Source organism: Rhynchophorus ferrugineus, unplaced genomic scaffold (genome assembly GCF_030347505.1).
Source record: "Rhynchophorus ferrugineus isolate W39M unplaced genomic scaffold, kcgeb_rfMv2 rfM4, whole genome shotgun sequence".
Lineage (NCBI taxonomy): Eukaryota > Metazoa > Arthropoda > Insecta > Coleoptera > Curculionidae > Rhynchophorus > Rhynchophorus ferrugineus.
The window spans coordinates 28,795,170-28,819,281 of NW_027472583.1; the positions used below are offsets into that span (position 1 = coordinate 28,795,170).

At 32.8% G+C, this 24,112-nt stretch overlaps 1 protein-coding gene across 2 annotated transcripts in view; it reads left to right on the top strand.

Annotated features, from left to right (window-relative positions):
• Positions 1-23,133, top strand: part of Csgalnact (Chondroitin sulfate N-acetylgalactosaminyltransferase) — a 360,415-nt gene extending 337,282 nt beyond the window's left edge. Inside the window, exons 6-11 of one of the 2 annotated variants that reach the window (XM_076401496.1) lie at positions 707-1,216; positions 4,914-5,166; positions 5,225-5,380; positions 5,435-5,629; positions 13,562-13,709; positions 21,768-23,133. In XM_076401496.1, coding sequence (XP_076257611.1) covers positions 707-1,216; positions 4,914-5,166; positions 5,225-5,380; positions 5,435-5,629; positions 13,562-13,709; positions 21,768-21,992 — 1,487 coding nt within the window. In that variant the 3' untranslated portion in view covers positions 21,993-23,133. The remainder of the gene's footprint in view (positions 1-706; positions 1,217-4,913; positions 5,167-5,224; positions 5,381-5,434; positions 5,630-13,561; positions 13,710-21,767) is intronic. The other variant, XM_076401498.1, reaches the window with a different exon arrangement.
• Positions 23,134-24,112: the final 979 nt, after the last annotated feature.

Here is a 24,112-nt window from a genome sequence, read left to right on the forward strand (position 1 = left end):
ATCGTATGATGGCGTGTTTTTTTTCGGTGCATTCAAGATTGAATTTTTAATTTTTTGAGATATTTCGGTGACCGTGTCCATTATTCAAAAATATTTTCAATAAAAATCGTAGCAAATTAATATTTAATAGTAAAAATACTTACCTAACTGTAACCTTAATACTCTGAATACTGAATTTTACTGGCAAAGGGGGCCTCCATTATCTCTCTCCTGTTCAATGTAACTGATTAGAGACGAAATCTGTTCTGTCTAACTTCGGAATTTTAAATCAAACTAATAATAAGCAGAGATTTGCAATTTATCAAAACAAGCAAAGCATTAAAACAACGTTTGCCGGTTCATAACACCTGTTTTTACAACTGTTACACTCCATCTTATCACAACTGTTTTGAGGAATTTTGTATACGTTTGAAAATCGCGCGACTTTTGTAGGCTAGTTCAGTTACACGTCAATCTTATCAGACAACATTGTGTCTCTTTTCAACTAGAATAAAATGACAAGGATAATATTGTCTGGTTCTGAAATGAATTGCGGCAGGCAATACATTAAACACCTTGATGACGTATGTACAAATATTTGACTATAGATATAGATAATTATGCGATTTTAGAGCATACATTGTCTGAAGTAGAATCATACCCATTGTTTTATACACGAACCTCATTTTGGTTTTGTTCATAATCAATACCTTTTATCTTATTTCAGATCTGAACAGAAACGGCCTGACTTCAAATACCATCACCGATGTTTCGCAAAATCCTCTCTTGAGCAACACCGAATGTTCTAAGTATATCAAGAAGCAAATCATGCAGGCCGAAATTTTTCACGGAACACCGCTGAACAACGAATACGAACTGATACCGTTTAATCATTTCACCTATAGTCGCGTGTATCCATCAGATTTAGGTCTCGGTAAACGAGTAGTAGAAAAACCAATCGGATACAAACGCAAGGACATTCTGGAAGCTCTAATGAAGGGACTGGACACGTTAAACAGAAACATTACAGAGAAATTTAAGAAATACACTTTAGATGACTTTTTGGAGGGTCTATACAGAACAGAGCCCACAACGGGGACCCAGTTTGAATTGTATTTTAAGACCAAGTTTCTGAACAAGACTCTGGGGGATCACGGTGGCTCGGCCGGCTTCACGAAAATCGTGGTAATGAGGCCGTTTGCCCCTCTACAAACAATTACAAGCAAAAACTTAGCAGGTGAGTTTATTTCAATTTTTTTCGTGACCTAGATTTATTTAAATATAGTGATAATTAATATCGTATTAAAATATAAATAAATAATATTCATAATTAAATAAATATATCTGGGTATAAATTAAAATTTTAATATGTAACATAATATAATTCGTTTCAATTTATTTAAAAATATCTTTTCATGTAGATGTTTAAAATATATTTAAATATATGTTAATTAGTTTTTGTCCCTTGTTTATTAGTATATAAAATAAATTATTGTTTTAGTAAATAAATTAAATTATATTGTAGGTTTTGTATACGCGGTTATGTCACACCATCGTTGAAATCATTAAGTTTGTTTAATTAGTTAAGTCAATAAATTATATAAGTGCAGCTATAACATATTTCGGATCCTTGAACATATTTCAGTAAGAACAGTACATTATTTGCTGTTAGCGCCTTCGGATTTAACTTCGAACCTTGATCGCCAAACATGACATTTAAAGTTATATACATTCATATATATATATATATATATATATATATATATATATATATATAGTAATTTCAAAACAGCAGTTCAGTTAATCCACATGATCTTTAGTTGTTTCCTCTTTCATTACCCTGTTTTGGTAATTGTCGGCATTGAATCATAAACCAACATTCATAAAGTTTTATTCAATCAGTGTCATATTCATAATCACTGCTCAAGTGAAATAAACAACTAAGCTGTTTATTTCCAATCTATCAAAAACTGATCAACAACAACAACAATCGTGAGCAATTTTACCATTTTTCAATTTCTTGTTCAATGTGTCTGATCGAACTCATCCAAACCGAAGGTGTTTTTTTCGACAATGCCTCTTTCTATATTTATTATCATCTTGTCATCAGTGACCCAATGTACCATTCTGAAATATTGATGTCTCCTATTCATACTTCCTTGATTTTGTAGGGTGTTTTTAAAAATTGTATTATTTTAAAATCAATGATTGGAATTTTCATTAAATCCCTTCTTGGTTTATCTTTATACTTTACATCTGTACACTACTTAAATCTTACATTACACAACAGTGTAATTTTTATGGATACTTTCCAGACTCACAATTCTCTAAAATAAGTAACTGTATTAATTTATGTTTCTATTGAAAAAAACTACTTACTGCATCTTACCATTTCCATCTGGAGTGTTTTTATGTTGGGTATTTGGCTTGATAATTCATTTTTCTTATCTCTACCTTCACTTTTTCCTTTGATCATTTTATTATTGGTTTGTTCACTATTTCCCTTTTTTCTGTGTTAAAGTAAATGTATTGTGTTCGTTAAATGTTTTCGCATAATCAGGAAAAGGCAACAGCAAAACAAAACTGTTTATATTTTTACTCATTTTACCTTAATAGAAGTTAATTTGGCGGGCACTCTCTTTTGCAATGATTTTTTTTATTAATTGCAAATGTGCAACATGTTATTTGACTATCAAAATTATGTCTATCCTATATTATCAGGGGTTTCAATAAGGATGAATAGATGTTAAAAAGGAATTAAATAATTCGTTCTGATTTGCTGGAGATTTTCAATAAATTTACATAGATATCGTGGCATTTGGAGCAATATTACTAAATTTTCAAAAATTCAACCAGGGCCATGCATAGGTTGGAAGATTTGTTAACCGGTCATTTATTCAACACTGCGCCTCGTCGCTCAAAATAATTTTTATCTTGAAACAGTTGTCAGGACTTCCTCGATTGGAGACATTTTGCAATCGCTACAAATGCCAATTTCAGGTTATCAAGGCAAGTTTCTCTCACTGCTGAAGATTCTGTTTTACGGTCTGCTGAAAAATTATAAAAAACCAGGAAGGGGAGGGATTAGAGAGGGTCTTCAACCAACCAAAGTATTTGTTGAAATTATTTTGCTGCTTATAGATCTCAAAAACCTCTCGGTATTTTATTTCAATATATCCTTTTGGAATAATTAACAACTCGATTTTATTGAATCGAATGTTGTGGCCAATATCTATTCAGTATTCAGCCAAAGCAGATAGGATGATGTGTCTTTATCTTACACATAGTTGATGTTTCATTCAAAAGAACATCAACGTAGCTCCAATCTGGAAACCATTAATTCAGATATTATTTGATATCTAGTCTAATTTGCAATATATTTTAGTGTAATGAAGTTGAAAATTACACAGTTAATAAGCTATTAATATAAACTCACATTACAATGTTTAAGCTAAGTACCTTTTACTCACACTTATCATTTATATACACAAATGTGAGTGGGACACTAGATAAATTAATTAACAGTGGTTCAAACAATGGTCCATAAAAAACATTCTCACCTAGCATATTTTGCATAGGGCTTTACATTCGTTCCAAAGAGATTTTTCACTATACAGAAAGTTCGATTGAGTGACACAATTCGTGAAAACTTTGCTCTAAGATGGTGACGGTGTTTCACAGAGATTTATCAGAAACTAAATTGAAAGAAGGAGTTTTAATTGAATATAATATTTGTAAATACATTTGGTATTCCAAGTTTTACGCAGGGTGAGAATAAAGAAAAGATCGACTATCATTTATAAATATATCTTCAGCTATAATCTCAGATGACAAGCCTTCGATAAAGTATGGTATGATGGCTTTGTTAATAAGCTACAGGAAATAATACTGAAGCAATACTCCAAATTAAAATCTTAATTACCTTCAGAAAGTTTGCAGTCAAACAAGAGGTAGCCTACTCTATAATAAATGAAGCTGAATCAGGTATAGCAAAAGGAAGTGTATTTGGGAATATTCCTTACTTTACAAATGTGATATACTACAAATAGAAAATATGACGATGACTACACCTATTGATGATATGCGATTCTTGCCGGAGTACGTAATAAGTAATAAGTATAATCAGATGGGACACGCACCAATAACAGTAAATCTTTCCATATGGCAATAACCCTAAGTACCTTGGAATGAAATTTGATGTAAAACTTCGCTGGAAGGAACACTTGAAAAAGAACTGGTGTTCAAATGTAGGAAAATGTATTGTTTAATTGGAACAAAATCACAATTCAATACATAATAAATTGCTATTACACACCCAAGTATTTAAGTATATATTAACACACGGAATTCAATTACGTTCCGCGAAAATTAATATAAATATAAGTTTTCCAAACAAAATCCGAGGAGATATGAGGAGAGGCTGCATTCTCATGACAATATCGCAGTAATAGAACTTTTCGATAAGATAATATGATGGACTCAAAAGAATTAAATCATTTAATCTTATTTAAGGTAAACATTATTAGAGACCAAGTTATGATCGATGGGTCCTCTTAAATATATATGCCTAGATTTAAGTCATTGTAAAAACAAATTGTAGGTTAGGCAACGACTAATAATAATGTAATAAATAAATTTTAAAAAAATTAATAAATTGTGCATAAGTTTTTACAATGTAAAACTCATCAACTATAATATTATTGTAGAGACAAGTTTGGTACGACAAATTAATATAGAAAAATTTTATGATATTGGTATATTGACATCAAAGTTTTTATAAATATTTATTTTGTTCGCCTGTGATTTCTTTCTGTTAAACGACTTTTGAAATGCAAATAATACACACAAATCTAGTAGCTCAATCTTTTCGTAATCGAACGAAAAACTGTTTGAACAACCTAATTTATATTGATAAAAATATGTTTTGTATACAGGACCAAGAGATAAAGAACTGATCCACATTATCTTACCTTTGAGCGGGCGAACGGCTACTTTCCAGAATTTTATGGACAAATTCGTAAAAATAGGCCTGAAAAATGATAAAAGGGTCCACCTGACAGTCGTTTACTTCGGCGAAGAGGGCTTATCCGAGGCCCGCAGCATTATGTCCAGGGTTCTCATGACGAAAAACTCTGGCGGCAATGCCAATAACTTGAGATTGTTAGCTTTAAACGAGACGTTTTCTAGGTAAACGCGATTACTGTCCCGGCGATCGATACTAAACTGAAACATCATTTTTTTACAGAGGTAAAGGACTGAGAGTGGGCGCTGAACGAGCTCTGGATGCAGTGCCGACAAGGACCACACAAAATGCTCAGAAATTTATCCAGAAGCCAAATCAGAATATTTCCAAAGACGTGCTTCTATTTATGTGTGATGTTGATATAGTATTTAGTGCTAGGTATCAGAGAAACATAAATTTCCACAGGAGATGTACTAAAAAGTTATTTTTCAGATTTCTGGATCGGTGCAGATGGAATACTAAACCTGGTAAAAAGGTTTATTATCCCGTAGTGTTTAGCTTGTATAATCCTCATGTTGTATATACGTTACAAGGTAAAGAAGTCCCACCAGAAAATGAACAATTAGTGATATCTCGAGATACAGGGTTCTGGAGGGATTTTGGATATGGCATGACCTGCCAGTACAGGTAAGTGGTATATATTACATACGAGGGTCACTATTTATATTTCGGGAATAGGAAAAAAAACAAATAGTTAAGCTGCGAATATATTTTTATTCTTTTTCAAAGTACTCGCCAGTTTATTCTTCACGAATGGGAACAAAAAGAATTCATTGGGTGCCAAATCAGGGCTGTACGGCAGATGACCCATCAATTCGATGTTCTAATCGATAATAGTATCTTATTTGAGATCTCGCATTGTCATGATGAAAAACAATCCGGCCTCTCTTTTTCTCTGAAGTGCTTCGTGCGCAAACAAATGGTATTGGATTTTGTTCATCATGGAACATCCATACAGTCGACTGCTGTTTACTTTTGGGCTCATACCTATCACGATTTTATATAGCATCTTTCGAAGCACTGCGATTGAATTTCTTAAGCATTATTGATTCCTTTTTTTGAGCGATTATCAAATTGTGTGGGATCCAATGTGAACATAACTTTCGCACAGCTAAGTGTTGAACTAATTGTTAGGGATACCCCAATCTCACAATATGTTATATGACGATCTTGCTTAATCACTTCGCACACAGCATTGATGTTTTCTGGCACAATAGCCGATTTTGGACGACCTTCACAAAACTCGTCGGACAGCGAACTACGACCACTATTGAATTCACTAAACCATCGATACACGGTGGGTTTTGACGGAGCTTTATCGCCAAAAGTCAAATTAAGTTGATTGACGCACTCTTGTTGTGATAATACACGTCGAAAATCATAAAAAATCATCGCACGAAAATGTTCATGATTCAGTTCCATTTTTTGCCGAGACGTCAACTTGTAAAATATCCTGCCTTCAACTTAGTTTTTCAAGGAAAATTACTGAAATAGATACTCAGAAGAAGCGAAGGATAACAACTCTCACTTGGTCAAACAACGTCTACAAAAATACCTTTAAGTTCGTTTCCAGTTATATCTAGAAATTGATCTTCCCTATTCCAGTCTCAATTTTCTTCCACATAGTTGTGAGGTTTTCTGTGACGAATATGGAGTTAGTTACGGTATTTCTGTTACGTAGGGGATGTATAATAGCCTCTGGAATGAAGTAATACTGGAGGATAGCTGCTGGTTTAAATACAGAGATGCTCCATAAGTATTTCTAGAAAATCTAAAAAAATATTAAAGATCAAACTGTTAGTAAGACTTGAAGAAATAAAGAACATATTCATTATTTTTCTTCAGCAATTTAGTTAATTTAATATATTACGTAGGAGTTATAAGTTTCCCTAATCGATCGTGTACTTTTTGTTTCAAGCTCTTAAATGCTTCACTGTCTTTTCGTTTTTGACGGTTTTTCTTTTTCAGACGATATCTCGCACAACCTGTCGGTAATTCATTCGGAACTATGTCCCATAAATAAACATTTATTAATAACGACTTTATAAAATGAAGCGATGCATGATAAAATAATGAGCAGAATTTGCGAATATACCTTTTAATTATTATTTCTTGTTACGTAGCGCTCACATTTTGTATGGGCCCATAATCTATTGGATTTTACTGACTTATTATTTGTATACTTATAGACCCAGCAAACCTCGAGAGCAATTTAGGGTTTATTACAAATTATATTAGAAATACATAGTGTATTCACAGTCTTCGTATAGACTACATCAAAGAAATATTTCAATATCAATAAAGGATAATTAAATTTAAGGTATAAAAAGTATTTAAATATTGAAATATAGAAATGCATATAGAGTGCTTGCTAAGAATCAAGAATGAAAAGATATTAGATCTATTGGTGAAAATACGAAATATTAATGTCATAAGAACCTAACCTAACTTTTTCGAGTAATTGAAATACGGTTTAGGTTTCAACAATTTAAAAGTGATGAATTGGATGCTACCCTAAAAAAGGAGGGTAGGACCAAAAAAGTCCGAAGACAATGAATTAAAAGACTATTGGACCAAAAACCAACCCAAATTCCCTATACTATTTGATAAACCAACTGTTTCCAGTCATTTATATGTTAGATGTTTATAATAAAGATGCAAAATAAGGAAAAAGGGCTACCACACGATTGTGAAAGGCTTAAAACTGAAAGAAACGTGAATAAAAAATAGGCTATAAAAAAAGAGTATAAAGCATACTCTGTTGCAGATCGAACGGAAAGTTCTGCGGTCATCAATGTAGTCGCCAGAGATAGCACCCTGTGATGATTAAACTAATTGTTCAGAACGATGCAGAATAAGTTGTTTACGGTTTTCGGTGGTTGGCATACGGTAAAGATGAAAGGATGGTCCACCTACTGTTACGATATGTGCGTGTTCGAATCCTGCATAGTCGTGAGCTTATTTTTATGATTGTTTAATATTTGTGATTGTCCTAGGCAAGAGTGTAAAATCCGACAAGGAAAATGATCCCAGTCACGCCAGTAACCAGACTGAGTAAGACCAGATGTCTTCTGGGGTGATTTCTAAGTTGGTCACTCGCCAGTCGTTAGGCTTAATGCCGAGGACCGTGGTTCGGAGCCCACGTTAAACTGTAGATACAGTCCACATAAATCCTTAGTTCGTAAAGGGATACTTTAAAATATATTATATAATTATTTAAAAAAGTAATTGTTTAAAATTATAGAGCATCGGGCTATACACTTTGTAAGTTATATAATACTGACTATAGCTAAATAGAGAAGCAAATGTATAGATAGTAATATTTAATAGTAAACTGTAACAAAACTGTACAAAAACTTCATCAAGATATTCGAGTTTTGGGACTCAATAGTCAGCCCACAATAGTCTGTTCTTAAACGTGTAACAACACGTAATTTATTTCTGATTAATTAAATTAAATTCAGCAGTCAACTTTGGTACTGGGTCCGTTTAACTTGTTATAAGAGGTCAATTAAAAAGTCCCCGGCCTACCATTGTAAAACACATTCTTTTGACAAAATTAGTTTTTTATTCCCCATAATTCCCTTCAAGGGAAATGCACTGGTTACGACCCTCCAACTATTAGGCCTCAGTTTCGGCGATCACCTCTTCATTCGACGAAAATTTCTTCCAAGCGAGCACTCTTTTGAGATCTGAGAACAGGAATAGGATGTTGAGAATACGGTGGATCAGGAGGCAATTTGAAGCCCAATTCATGGATCTTTGACCCTACATTGTTTTGTTGAAGCAGCACTTTCTTTTTCTTCAAAGGCGGCCGTTTTTGGGCGATTTCGTCCTTCAAACGGTCCAATAACGCTATGTGATAGTCGCTGATGGTCCTTCCTTTTTCAAGGTAGTCAATGAAAATTATTCCATGCGCTTCCCAAAATACAGACCCTATAACCTTGCCAGCCGACTGTTGCGTTTTTCCACGCTTTGGAACGGGTTTATCGTGTGCAGTCCACTCGGATGACTGTCGATTGGACTTCGGAGTGAAATGATGTAGTCATGTTTCATCCATTGTCACACATCGACGCAAAAACTTGGGTTTATTACGCTTGATCATTTTCAAGCACTGCTCCGAATCATCAACTCGTCGTTATTTTTGTTTAAAAGTGAGCTCGCGCGACACCCACTTTGCACAGAGCGTTCTCATACCCAAATATTCATGAATTCGTGATGTGAACGTTCAGTTGATATCTTTAGAGTGTCTGCTATTTCATTCAATTTCAATTTACGGTCGTTCAAAATCATTTTGTGGATTTTTTAATGTTTTTGTCATTAACAACCACTTTTGGGCGTCCACTGCGTTTGCCGTCTTCGGTGCTCATTTCACCATATCTAAACTTAGCATACCTAATCCTTGACGGTTGCTTTTCCTGGGGCAATGTCCGGAACCTAGGTATAAAGCCAAATTTTTGCTTCAACTGTATTTTTTTCCTTCAAAAAGGAATATTTTATCAACACGCGAAATTTCTTTTCGTCCATTTTTTTCACAATAAAAAAGGTGCTTCACTTAAAATGCTAGGATTCACAACTAATGATCCGACAGCTGTCAAATTTATACACGCATTTTATGAGGGCTAGTGTTAACTATACATCATATGGATTTAATTCTAGTAGCGCCATCTATGCTGCAGGCCGGGGACTTTTCAATTGATCTGTTATCTTATCGTCTCCCATAATATCACCGTTTGCGTGTATTGACCGTGAAACGTTTCTCTTCTCTCTGAGCTAATATTAATATATTCTGTATAATCTATATCAGTGGGTGCTGATGAAAATACTAATTTATTGTGGCAAATATTTCAGTAATAAATACTACGGTTCCGGTGCTAAATTTGTGAAGGCCCTACTTACATAGTTATGTTTTCCGAAATTGTCAGAATCATCATTATCATCAGTATATATTTCCATTTTAGTTTGAGAAACAGAGTTCGAATGAAACTGGAGCCTATGCTCTTAGGAAGGCAATTTAAGATGCCTTTAAGAAGACCTTTAAGATCGATAATCTAATCTGGAGAAAACCGAAGGACCGAGACGAGTGCAAATTTTTTAACTATTTAGCCCTCAATAACTTCGAGAAATCCAGACAATAATGTGACTAGCGATGGGTTTTAGTGACAGTTGATTGGTAGAACTAACAGAAGAAGGTCAAAATGTTCAATGCCGGATTCGTAATTGTATTCCAGACTCGAACTGCAACAATATAAATCGCTTTACCTAAATTATATGTATTACCTATTTCTTATGTGACATCATATACACGTATTATCCTTTTAAATTAACTCTAATTAATATACAATTCTAACTATTTCAGTTTTCTTGCTACATGAAATTTTATTTTATGATTCCAATTAACTTACTTATTTTGAAAAGGGCAATCTAAAGAAGCGTGTATCAACAACAATCAGCAACAACAACAAATTATGTGAAGTTCAAAAATATTACGGGAAGAATGTATGTATATTTAATATTTTTAATATATTACTTTCGATTATACATTTTAAGAAAGGTGAAAATATGTCGTATCTCTTAATTTTATTTTGATAAATATGCAGAATCTATTCTCTCTATTCTAAAATTCTATATTATCTATTCATAAATACATATCATAATGCAGAAAATGTAGGTCGAGGTATCAGTTATAAGGTTATCATATATTATCATTATATACATATAAGGGAGTTATATATAGATCATCTCATATGATTTTTAACCGATTTAGAAAAAGGAGGAGATTCTATGTTCGGCTATAGAGCCGAACATATATCTATATATATAGATATATTCTATTTAATGTTCGCCCAGTTCTCGGTCAATAATGGACCGATTTTCAAAAATATTTTTTTATTCGTAAGAGTGCAATTCTGACGTGGTCCCATTGGAACCAAATCAGAATCTGGGGGGAAGAGGAGGATATCGAAGGAAACGCTCAAATTTCAAAGACCCAAAGTTTTCACATATTTTTTATCAATAGCTATCACATATTTGTGTATAATGGTATTGCTGAGCTGATATGATTGAAAATCGGAAGTCGTTTAGTGCAAAAGCCATTCAACTTGCTTTTTAAGCACTATTGCATATATAGTACTTCGCAGAATTATCGTAGGCAACTGCTTCTATGGTGTGATGGTTTAATTTTTATTGTTTAGTTAGAACATTTGTAAAATCATCTAGGCTATGTACCGGACCCCGGGGTGTGAAGCGCTCTCTATTTTCAATCATTATATCTTTATTCCTATTTTTTCTCATAAGAGCTGCACCTTTACTTGGCCTACCCATTGTAATACTTAATAAAATTACTGCGTAGTTGATTGAATAAATATATAACACCAAAAAGAGAAAAATAGAATATTAACAAAAATTGAATCGACTTCAAAAAATAAATAAGTAAATTACTGAAAATTAGAAAATAATTAAACTTAGATATTTAACACAAAGTAAAACGTTTTAAAATAAACTATGTACATAATAGTCGTTATGGTAACTAAATAAAAATAAACAAAAACCTGATTTCGCCTATCTACTACACGTATTATAAATTCTACTATATACACACAATTTACCTTAATACCTACTTAAACCTATTTATCTAATTACGATATTATTTTAATTACCACCAACTGATTACTTTGAAGTCAGTGCGGAGCCCAAACAATACAAATATAATAACATAATTTTGTGACATATACAAAAAATTAAATTGCCAACCAAACAAATCCAAATTAATATAATTCTTTGTGTTCTTAAAAATATTTTTTACGCGTATAATTCGACTGGATACCGCAGAAACTGGATAAACCAAACACAATGAGACAATTAAGCTCCCATTTTATGATTATTGCATTACTATAACATTTATATATTTGTTTTTTCCATGGATGGTGTTCATGTTGTATATATTTGTACTAATATGTACAAAATTTTTAGAGAATCTGCACAGATAATTTCTTAAAGGTTAAGATACAGTATATGCCATAGATTTGCGATTATCTGTATCACTCTACATGAGACGTATATTCGTATATAAGGCGACGATATCAAAGATAGAAACCTTACAGTTGAAATTAATCAACTGAAAATAAATGGGATATAGTGGAATTAGTAACGATAATAACAAAATTGATAACAAGTTTCACGAAGAGTACACAACAAGTTCGGTGATTCCTATAATACATAATAGAAACACGTTTCTTTTCTATTTCAAACAATTTGTGTGAAACAGTGTTACAGCAAACCTATTCTATAGCACACTTGATCGGAAGCTTGTTCGATATACATTTCTGATTTTGAAAACAGAAATTATTTTCATTTGTGCAGTGGACGGAGAATTTTCTATTTTTATATTCATTTGTAACCTTACATTGGGGAGAAGCGATATTACGATTTTTCATCAATATTTTTTATCCTATATATCGATATTTTCAGTAGTATATTTTTAGAGAGTATCGAACTTATAGTTGTAAAGTAAAATATCGATATGATAAACATAGGGTTTCCGAAGGAGAATATCGAGAGTTTTGCTTTGGAATTTCCCCTTCCCCCCGGTCATCGAGTGAATTTTGGCTGTCAAAGTAGGACTGTAGCAGGAAAAAGTTCGGTTATCGATATTTTTTCGCCGCCGACATTCCTAATTAAATGTATTGAAGAATAAATACGTGTTAATAAATAATGTTAATAAACGTGTTAAATGTAACGTAAAATTAAACGTGTTAATAAATAATGTTAATAAACTGGATAAAAGATCGTCCTAAAACGTATCATGGAGAAGACGACTATGCTTAGTGCCATCAATTTAATACAAATAGACAAATTTATTTCGATATGCCCGTCTTTGAAATGGAAAATTTCGTATATTTTATGTGTTGTATAATTTGCAGGATTTTATTAAAACATTTTTAAAGTATAAGAAAGTTTGAATTAAGGCTTGTTAGATCTCCGTCCGTTACTATAAAGTAAACTAAAAGTTCTCGGTTTATTCTTAAATTCAGCTGAAATATTCCGACATCAGACAAAGGTATTCTTGAAAATATTCCTTTGAATTTAAAGAATATATTTAAATTTTCTTCTCACAGCTGCATATTTCTCCACATTTACTAATGATGAAACTGTGTTGGTTTACCGTTACACAGCACACTAATTTATTATTATAGTGTAAAAGGAAATATAGTTAGTTTTATTCACCATAACTTTATAAAATGTCCGATTATACTCCACTAAACTTTCATTTTGCTGTTACATTATATGGAGAGATGTGTGAACAATATACTCTAACAAATTTGTAGCTTGGCAGTTTTCATATAATTACAAATGTAGCGGTTGTTTAGTATACCTAAAAAACTAACAAGTTTTTGACTATACCACATATCAAAACTTTATTATTACTATCGTTACTATATATTTATTATTTACTATCAACTGAAATACTAAACAGCTATTGTATTGATAATGACACTAATAAGGAGACAACATTTCAATATATTTTACTAATCCAATATTGTATTTCGCGTGTTTCAGATCTGATTTCCTTAAAGTGAAAGGATTTGATGAAGACATAGTAGGATGGGGAGGTGAGGACGTCATGTTATACAGAAAATACGTGACCAGCAATGTTAAGGTTATTAGAGCTACCGACCCAGGAATTTTCCACATATGGCATCCCAAAGTAAGTGATTAATACCATAATTACCAATAATTAACAAGTAATTATTAACATATATTACTCATGTTTATATGGTCTACAAATTACTACTAATTATCTATAGCGTTACTGCTTTAACTGTGACAATTATAATGAATAATACTAAACCTTCTAAAGAACTTATGAATGAAACAACTGAAACAAATTCCGCGTCTGTAAAAATCCGCAAGAAATCTAAGGAGTTTATGGTTGTTGCCCCATGATCAGGTTGAAAAAATGTTAAGAAATCACTTTGTAATAGGAGAACCCTTCCAAACATGTACTCTAGTCAACAGGTCAATTGAAAGGTCCCCGAACTGAAACATAGATGGCGCTACTAGAATTAAATCCATATATTTTTAGTTAGCCCCTACCCTCAAAAGATATAAATGTATAAATTAGACAGCAACTTTTGTTATTGTGAAAGAATGGATGAAAAGGCGTGTTGATAAAAATATTGCTTTTTGAAAAGAAAAATACAGTTGAAGCAAAAACTTGGCTTGATGCCGAGTTTAAGGATACTGGCCAGGAAAATCAATCACCAAGGATTGGTAGGTAAGTTTAGACATGGTTAAATGAGCACCGAAGACGGCGAACGCAGTGGGCGCACAAAAGAGGTCGTTACCGACTAAAAAAATCCACAAAATCATTTCAAATGACCGCAAATTGAAATTGAATGAAATAGCGGACACTCTAAAGATATTAACTGAACGTGTACATCATATCATTCACGAATATTTGGGCACGAGAAAGCTCTGTGCAAAGTGGGTGCTGTGCGAGCTCACTTTTGACCAAAAACAACGACGAGTTGATGATTCGGAGCAGTATTTGAAGATGGTCAAGCGTAATAAAAACGAGGTTTTGCGTCGATATGTGACAGTGAATGAAACATGGCACCATCATTTCACTCCGAAGTTCAATCGACAATCATCCGAGTGGACTGTACACGCTGAAATTGCTCGAAAACGTGGAAAAATGCAACAGTTGGCAAGGTTATGGCGTCCGTATTTTTGGATGCGCATGGAATAATTTTCATTGACTACCTTGAAAAAGGAAGAACCATCAACAGCGACTATTATACAGCGTTATTCGATCGTTTGAAGGACGAAATTTGCCAAAAACGGCCGCATTTGAAGATAAAGAAAGTGCTGCTTCACCAGGACAATGCACTGTATCAAAAATCTATTTATTGGGTTTCGAATTGCATCCTCATCCACCGTTTTCTCCAGGTCTAGCGACTATTTACTGTTCTCAGATCTCAAAAGAATGCTCGCTGGGAAGAAATTTTCGTCGAATGAAGAGGTAATCGCCGAAACTGAGGCCTATTTTGAAGCAAAGAACAAATCGTACTACAAAAATACGGCGCCATATTTTGCTTTTGGTAAAGGATCTGTAAATGAACAGAGACTGTGTATTTCAATTCAATGTACTTAGATCATAATGAAAGTCTTATTATTTAGGAATTCCATTTTTATTAAACAATCTTCATACAATCTTCAAACAATTCTTCCATATCTCAATATATTTCTCTAGCCTAAAATGCAGCGAACAAACCTTTTTTCTGCTCACATAAACTTTCAATGGATTCCCTTCACTTTGTCATTGTTCACTATTAAAAATTAAAAGCCATTCTTAATTATTGGCAACTTAATTTTTAGCTTAGAGCTTAGAGCAGGGTCCTTTTAAGAACTATCCATTCTATTGGAGCCTTTATACTTTGGAAAGGAATATCTTTATTTCGCTTTTACTTTTAAAAATTATTTTTGTAGTAACAACTACGAAAACAACCAATTAAAAATTAGAAAATGGTAAAATAAGCTGTTAGTTTCTAAAAAAGGTATATCACAGAAAAATACTAACTTATTAATAAGCAATAATTTCTTAGTAAAAGTTATAAAATGGGTCGTAAACAACTAACAATAATAAATGCTGCAAGATATCTCAAAACATATAAACAAAAGTACCAGAAATCTAATGTCACCAAAGATCTCCGGTTAAATTTCAGACCAGGGCATAGGACAAAAAGGATAAATCTGTTAATTACGCCACCTTTTTGTACCTCAGGCTTTTTGGTGCTTCTGAAGCATAACAAACGTGATCATAAAGTTACCTATTGAAGATTCCTTTCTAAGTATAATTTCTCTCTGCCTAATGCTTTTTCTAACTGTATGCTAATAGTATATGAACGCTATGAGTGACCATCTAAATACTTAAATTTAAATAACAAGTCTTCCTTGATTTTATTATATGGTTTTAAGAATTGTATTCTGTTAAAAGCAATGTCGGGTATGCTCGCAGGTAAGTAAGCAATGCAGGTAATTTTCAATAAGAGTTATAATAAGCAGCGATTTGAAATTTATCAAAACAAGCAAAGCAATAAAACAATATTTACCGGTTTATAACCTGTAGTTATTATAATTAATATTTTGAAGAATTTTGCAGTCCTTTGACAACCGGACGATTTTTACAGGCTTGCTAAGTTAAATGTTCGAACTTATCAGACATAATTGTTTCTCTTTTTAACTAGAATAAAATTAAAAGGAAAACATTATCTGATTCTAAAACTAAAAAATCTTGATGCCTTTAATTAACTGTCATTTTAAATAGACTGTAATCAGTTTTAACAGCATTAACAAAAACCAACAGATGGTCCGCCCTATAAAATAACGAAACTTGATTGATTACAAAGAAAATTGATACCAATTCAAGATATTTTAAGGAAAACGGGGATAATTTGTAAATGTTTTCTTGCAGGTTCTATTTGCCAAGACGCAAAAGAGTTATTTATTATGAAGGAAAGAATCAACACTTACCAATTTAACGAAAACAGCTCCGGTATATATATTCGAGATAATGATGACGTCCGCTCTCTGTCCGCATTGTAATGAAAACTTCTCGAGGCGCACGAGAGGTATTCAACCTTAGCGAACTTCAGCCGCTACTCCTCGAAGAAGTTGCGAGCGCCAAAGTCAACAATGGCACATTTTCTAATGTCGGATCAAAAGCGGAAACTTTCCCAAAGCAATTTGTAGTTGTAATTGCGACAGACTTTACAGAACAATTACTCTGACGTTTTTCCTTTTCGATGGCGGAGGAGGGCGCTTGCGGGGAGGTGGAGGGGTCGGAAAGACCGTAGCAGGACCGGCGAAGGGGGGCGGCGAAACGTCGTCTTTGATGGGACGAACGATTCCGACGGCATCTCTCAAAGTGGCGTTTTTCTCTTTCTGTCGTTCTGTTGATTTACTTTTTTTTTGGATGAAGAAGACAGGAAAGGAACGAATGTCGTCCCACTGACGCGTTTCTTATCTCCCACCCTTTGTGGAGGAAGGTGTGGTAAAAAGACAATCTTGTCGTGGACGGATTTCGATTCGTGTTATTTTTAGGATTGTTTTCGTTTCATCAGTTCTGTGACGATGTAAATTAATTTTATATAAAGAATGTCTTTATTTTTGAGTTGACATTATCTTGTCATATAATTTCTATTAACTGTTTTCGATTTTTTCGAGTATTTTTTTTTATAATATTAAATATTAAAATGTTAAATACTCTCTAGAATAGGACAGCGGGGTCACTTAATCAGGATTTTGTTCAAATCAGCGTAGGATCAATTTAAACAAAAAAAAAACAAAATAGTTATTCTTAAATTAGTTGTTGGTTAGTATGAGGATTAAGAAACTTTATCAAATCCGTTATTTACTATTATAAATATACTTTGAAATGAAAGAAGGCATTTGGCTCATTGGATCCCACAGGAGGAGTGTATCAACCATCCAGGTATCACTTGAACTAATGGGGTTTCCAAATATTGTTTACTTTTCTTAATTAGAAGATAACCTGAATACCGAAAGTTTACGAAGAAGCATTGTTAAAATTAAACTGTGGGAAACACTGGAAGTATTGTCCGTGGATAGCCGCCACTTTTCTCTACCTTTACGACAATTTAGTATTCCATCTCGAATAATTATTTACTTTTTGATGGTTTAATTCGCTGGTTTGCTGAATAGATTTGAATACCACGGACACCAAATACAGAACATAATCTTCGAGTAGACAGCTCCATATTTTTTTTTACTATCTGTGTACATTTTCTTGATAAAAATACATTCAATAATTACATTCTTCCCTCCTATCTGCAAAACAATTAATATACATTTTAAGCAAATATTCATATATTTTCTAAACAACTACATATATCTGTGCATATCTTTCACGCTCTACAATAATATTTCTTACAGTTATCGTATATTAATTACATGCTTACCTTTAGTTATTTCCACTCTCATCACCCTGTCTTGAAGATTGTCAGCATCGAATCATAATACCATATTCATTCAAGTGAATAACTAAATTGTTTTTAAATTAAATAAATAATTATAATAAATATTTCCATATAATAAAAATTTCCAATCTGTTCAATATTTGTTCACAAATTCCTTCATTTGTCAATTTCTTCTTTGCCGAATGCGTTATTAACAATTTCTATTTCTAGCATGAACAGAAATATAGCTGTAATGAATTATGAATAAATGTTATGACTAATAAAACCTAATCAATTGTTATTCCAACATTTGCCATTTTCCATTTACTTTCGTGTTTTAGCATTATTTTTATTACCATCTTGCCATGAGTGACCATTATGGGGGCATACTAGTCATATTCTGAAATATTCAAATTTCATCTAAATACTCAAATTTAAATAACAAGTCTTCTTTAATTTTATTATATGGTTTTGAAATTTGTATTATTTTAAAAGCAATGTCTGATAGTTCCGTTAGATCTCTTCGTGGATTATCTCTAGGCTATTTAAATCCTATGTAATTCAAACGTTTAAGGAGAGATGCTCTACATGGAGAATTGCCTATGGATAGCCACTACATTTCCCTGCCTTTACGGCAATTTACGTATTCCATCTCGAAATAATTGTTTTGTTTTTAGGCTCTACACGAATTGATCCATTTTTTGGTATCTGCATTGTAAGTGATGCGCTGCTCTGACAGGTCACATGCCGTAACAAGTAGTAATCGGAAAGGGCAAGGTCTGGAGAATGCGGCAGGAGGGGTAGCGCTTCCTATTTAATGTTTTCAAGTATGTTTTCGTCGTTATCTCAATATGTGATCGAGTGTTGTCATGCTGAAGAATAACTTTCCTGTAGCTTTGCTCCTATTCCGAACGTCTTTCCCGCAAAGCTCGGCACATTGATGGTTTAATTAGCTGGTCTACTGAATGGATCTGAATACCACACTGATCCCACCAAATACAGAACATTAGCTTAGAGCCATAGATATTCGAATGCCGTTGATGTTGATTCATGAGCCGGTGGTCCCCATAAATTTCATCAATTTACAAAGGGCTTTATAATAGGATTATGGGAACAAAATTAACTGATTTATAAGTTTGAACAAACGGCTGATAAAACGGAATATAATGAGGTGTGTGAAGATCTTCGGATTTTTATACGGCTGTCGACATCTTTCGGTCCTAAAGATATCGTTACATCATCCTTGCTGCAGTACTTGAATGTGGTCTATGAAAGACGTTGAAAATAAACATTGATAATTCTGGTACCGCCTCGAGGAAATGGCGAGTCTACGGTGACTGCAATAAGTACCTAGCTTCAGAGACTACCCTCTAACTAATCCGTAGACACATATATTACGGCATTTTGGGAAAACAAATATCCGACTGAAGCTGTCCAAAGCCTTTCGAATTCAAGGAAGCCAAGGATGACATTCTGATATAAACATAGCGCCGAAAGAAGTGTTTAGTCGAAATGCTGTTGATTAGATAACTAAAAATTAGAAATTAAAAGCTCTAGGATTTCAAAAGCTTATCGGAAAGATAAATTTTGGACAAGAAATTAAAAACTGAAAATAAAAACAATTATTAAAAGGACGTAAATTTGGAGATGTAATTTTAAAAAATGTTTGAAAATTTATTTTAAATTAATTATTTTTCAACTAATTAATTAAAATTTAATAATAATTAATTAATAATAAATTATTATTAATTATTATCAATTTAATAATAAATAATTTAATTATAAAATATTTAAGTAATTTAAAAAAAGTTTATTGAAAGAGGCTTGCTACCAGTTTATCTACCTTTAAATTTAATTGCACAATAGTCTTTAGGGATGCATTTAGCTGAACTCAATTATTAACTTCCATATATTTTAATGTTATGTTTTTTCTTATGATGAAATATGATAAATCTGGGGTTTATTGCTTTTCTTATTAACATAAATCTACATACTGGCTCCGTAGCAGCTTTATACAGTTAATTAGTTCGAGTCATTCTGAATTATCAATTTCTAGTTTTGTTATCCAATTATCATATATCATTGGATTTTATACGATTTAGTTTATACATAGGGTATAAAAATACAAGATTTTCTTTTGTAGTCTTAATTCACTAAAAATATACAAAAATATTGAACAAAAAAGTAAGGTGAATCAGTGGGCTCCGTTGAATAACTAAACTCTTAAATTAGATGTTAAATTCTCTATCGGACTCTAAAAATCATAAAAAAGTTAGTTTCTTGGCTTTATTTAAATATTTAGTTATGCATGTGCCTATGATTTTGACATATACAATTCATCATAAGGATTCTACAGGATTTTCAGCGTTAAAGTAGTACAAAAAGGTAGAAAATAATTTAAAAGTGCACCCTTTTACTTTTTCTTTTATGTTCGTAGGTACTATCTCTTAATAAACCCCAAATATAGTCTCCCATCATGTTTTCATTGTATTGGCCTTGAGAACGTTGTTCGAAGCTCATAATGTCCTGGTGAAAACGTTCTCCTTACTTTTCTGGATACGTTCCCATGTTGTTTGAATAAGCATGCAACGTATGAACTTTTAATGACATCTTGCCGCCCATGGCCTTGAAATATTTTAGCTATTTTCAAATAGCTTTTTGCAGTTTTCCGCTTTATTTCCTAAAAATCCTTTGAACTATTCCAATTCGCTTTTTGAGTGCAATTCAGCAGCACTGAAAATTTTTCATCTGTCTGATTTGCAGACCAAGAAAAACCCCAGTCTTAACCTTTTTAAAAAATTCCCTCAAGTATTCAAATGCTTCTGAGGTTTGATTAAGTTTTTTAAGAAATTGTTTCATCAACCCTAACTTAATGTGCAGAGGCGGCATTAACACTTTCCCAACTTTTGAGAATTTTTCAATATCAATCAATTTCTTTAACAATTGGCTCAAATTTCAAGTTTTCTTCCCGACACAAAGTTATGTTCTCACAGACCATGACCGTTGAGTATAATGCTTAGCATCCGCTCTGCTATCCCATAAACATAAATAACACGGATACTTTGTATATCCACTTTGAAGTCTCATAAAAAATCCCATCATTTTAAAATCTCCAATCAGCTGCCAATTATACTCGCGATACTTTAAAAATTCAGGCAAAATTTTAACACGTTCACAATTTTCTTTAAGATATACTGAGTGTGCGATGGGAATTGATGGAAATTCATTTCCGTTGTGTAATAAAACAGCCTTTAAGCTTTTTGGAGAGCTGTCAATGAATAAATGGCATTCGCTAGGAACACTAGCAAATTTGCTGATTACATTCCAAACATCTTTTACAATTATTACAAGCAAAATGTGGAGCCTATGTCTTGTTTTGATTTCGAACAAGACAGTTAAAATATGCTTCGTAAGATTCACAGAGAACGTGAGATGTATTTAATTCTTATTTTACGTCTCGAACTTTAATAAATTTCCCACATATATAACATAATGCATCGGCATCATATTTACGCTTTTGCGACGACATTTTAAGGTATTCTAGATTTGTACAAAATACATGATCATAGTTTGTCACTCTAGTGCCATCTATCAGCGATATATATATATATATATATATATATATATATATATATATATATATATATATATATAAGCGCTGTGCGAACGTTTAAACCCCACTCTGATCGCCCGGTATTTTACATGTATTATTGTATTTCATTATTTATTCATAAAATATTTTTCAGAAAAAAAAACATGAGTTTTTACTATACATATTTTTCCAGGTATGTTCTGGTGGCCCAGGTGGCCAACGTCTCTCTGCAGACCAATACCGTGCATGCATACGTTCCCGGGCACTCAACGAAGCCTCCCATGCCCAGTTAGGTTTTCTAGCGTTCAAAGACGACATAGCCGCCAATAGCAACCCCTCAAAATATCCCGTTCATCCCCTGAAACCCATGAAGAACGTGTTTCGTAATAAGAACTTTAACAAGTCCAACGGTAAGTGATGACGGATTCGATTCGGCCCTGAAGCTAGTACATTGCGCGACGAAACCTGACATCATCGCCATTATAGCCAAAGAACTGTATTGAGCCCTTTAACCGATGTGATGTTTTTAGAGTTTATATCTCGTTTTTTATTGTTAGTATTTGTGTTCGAGAGATTTATGGGACTGTATATTATTTGATTACATATCGTTCGAAATATTAATGTGATTCATTACCTTGTTTGATCTTTGTGGTTGCCTATAATTTTTTTATTAAAATGTTTCGAAGCTTGGGCAAAGTTGATTAAAAGATATGCAAGATGTCTTTTTGGGTGTGATGTTTGATGTTTGGTGCTTTAATAAATCAATAAATAAGTCTCCAGTCTAATTAAAAGTAATCTTTTTATATACAATTAAGATATTTTCTGGAGCAATACATTCCAATGCATCTCAAACTTTTGAATGTTTTTTACTTGCTGCTAGAGTAAGAGCGCTCAAAATAATCGAAGTTTTGTTTTTTAGTTCATTGTGACCATTAATTTAAAAGCAATTTATATATACGTAAATGTTCATGTGAAATTGTAATACGACACGTTTTAATATATTTATAGCTTCGGCCCTATTGAGCTATTTCGCGTTATGGATTTTCAAAGCTATTTTGTGGACTTTTTATATCTTCTGAAACATGTACGAATGCATTTAATAAAGGGACTAAAGCATTGTCCTATATTTACAACTATGTTCTCTTTTATCTATTGATTTGGTAATACTTGTTGAAATGCTGTTTTATTAAAATTACTGTAAGTTTATTAAATTATTTAACTACTGTAAGGCCAGGCGTAGAATGGGAAGCAGCTTGTTGATGTGAGGCAGCGTAAGTCACGGGGTGATTTTGTGGATTTAAGGAACCGTGCAATATTGCTTGGCAGCGTGCCGCGACGCAGTTTTGGGTGTCATGTGAAACGCAGTGTTTTTATCGCAGTTTTTGTCATAAAGCCAGGGTGGCTGTTTAAGAATGGAAAAAAGAATTAATAGAAGCTGTGCGACTACATGAGGATTAAATTCTTTAATTAAAATTATTTAATTAAAGTAAATCCTCCTTGAGTCTATTCTTCTTTTTACATACTACTTCTCAGTTAGCTTTTACTAGTCACCTGGGAAGCATGCATTACCATTTTAGATTCGAATTAGTTTTCAGACTCAGATTCAGAACAAAATTCCAGTTCACTCATTATTAGTGCATTAGCAATTGCCATTATACGAAGCCCACCACTTTGTACTGCTTTACTGCGTAGCGAGTACTGTCATCGTATTTGCATGGTTTCGGCGTCTGGCAGTTATATTACAGTTAACGCCGTTACACTCGCCGTGACTCTCACTGTGCCACCTGACCAAACTGCGTCCCATTTTACACCTGACCTAAATCGTTAGTTTTGGAGGTTACCACTACCATGTAGCTACACTGTAACTGAAAACAATCAACAAAACTTTAATAGCAAGTGATGTTGTATGTTAATTATAAGATGCAATAATAATAATCATTGTTTTTCGTTAAAGGTTATCAAGACAAGAATAGCAAGTTACCTTCAGCTTAGTTCTGTTTATTGATTACATTCTTATTTAATATAAATGATCACTATATCCTAACAAAACTTGAAGTAGTTTTATTTTAAGATGTCAGCCCGATGCTAACTAAATGGCAATGTATAAAAATGTCAAAATATTACTTCAAACATAATATTTGCTGATATCGTTTGATGTTGTTGCATTATTGCTGGTTATTTTAACTCTTCTTCAGCTGGTTTCAAGCTGTTTATGCTTATGAGATTTCAAATCATCAAAACTTTTATCGCATAATCCAGTAATTTTAATGTAACACTATAGAAAAAGACATCTTGCATTTATTTTGTCTGCGATTGTATATAGAAGAAAACCAAACAGACGAAATAAATAATAAATAAGTTGAAATGTAAATAATCAATATAAATTGTAATTTTTTGTGATATTATTTTAATTTATTTTTAAACGTTGGAAAATATATAACGAAATTACGTTGTATATAGTCATTTGTTCTTTTCTATATTCCTATGTAATTTATTGATAAAAAAGGTTCCTGTAAATATATCTACATTTATAGCGTA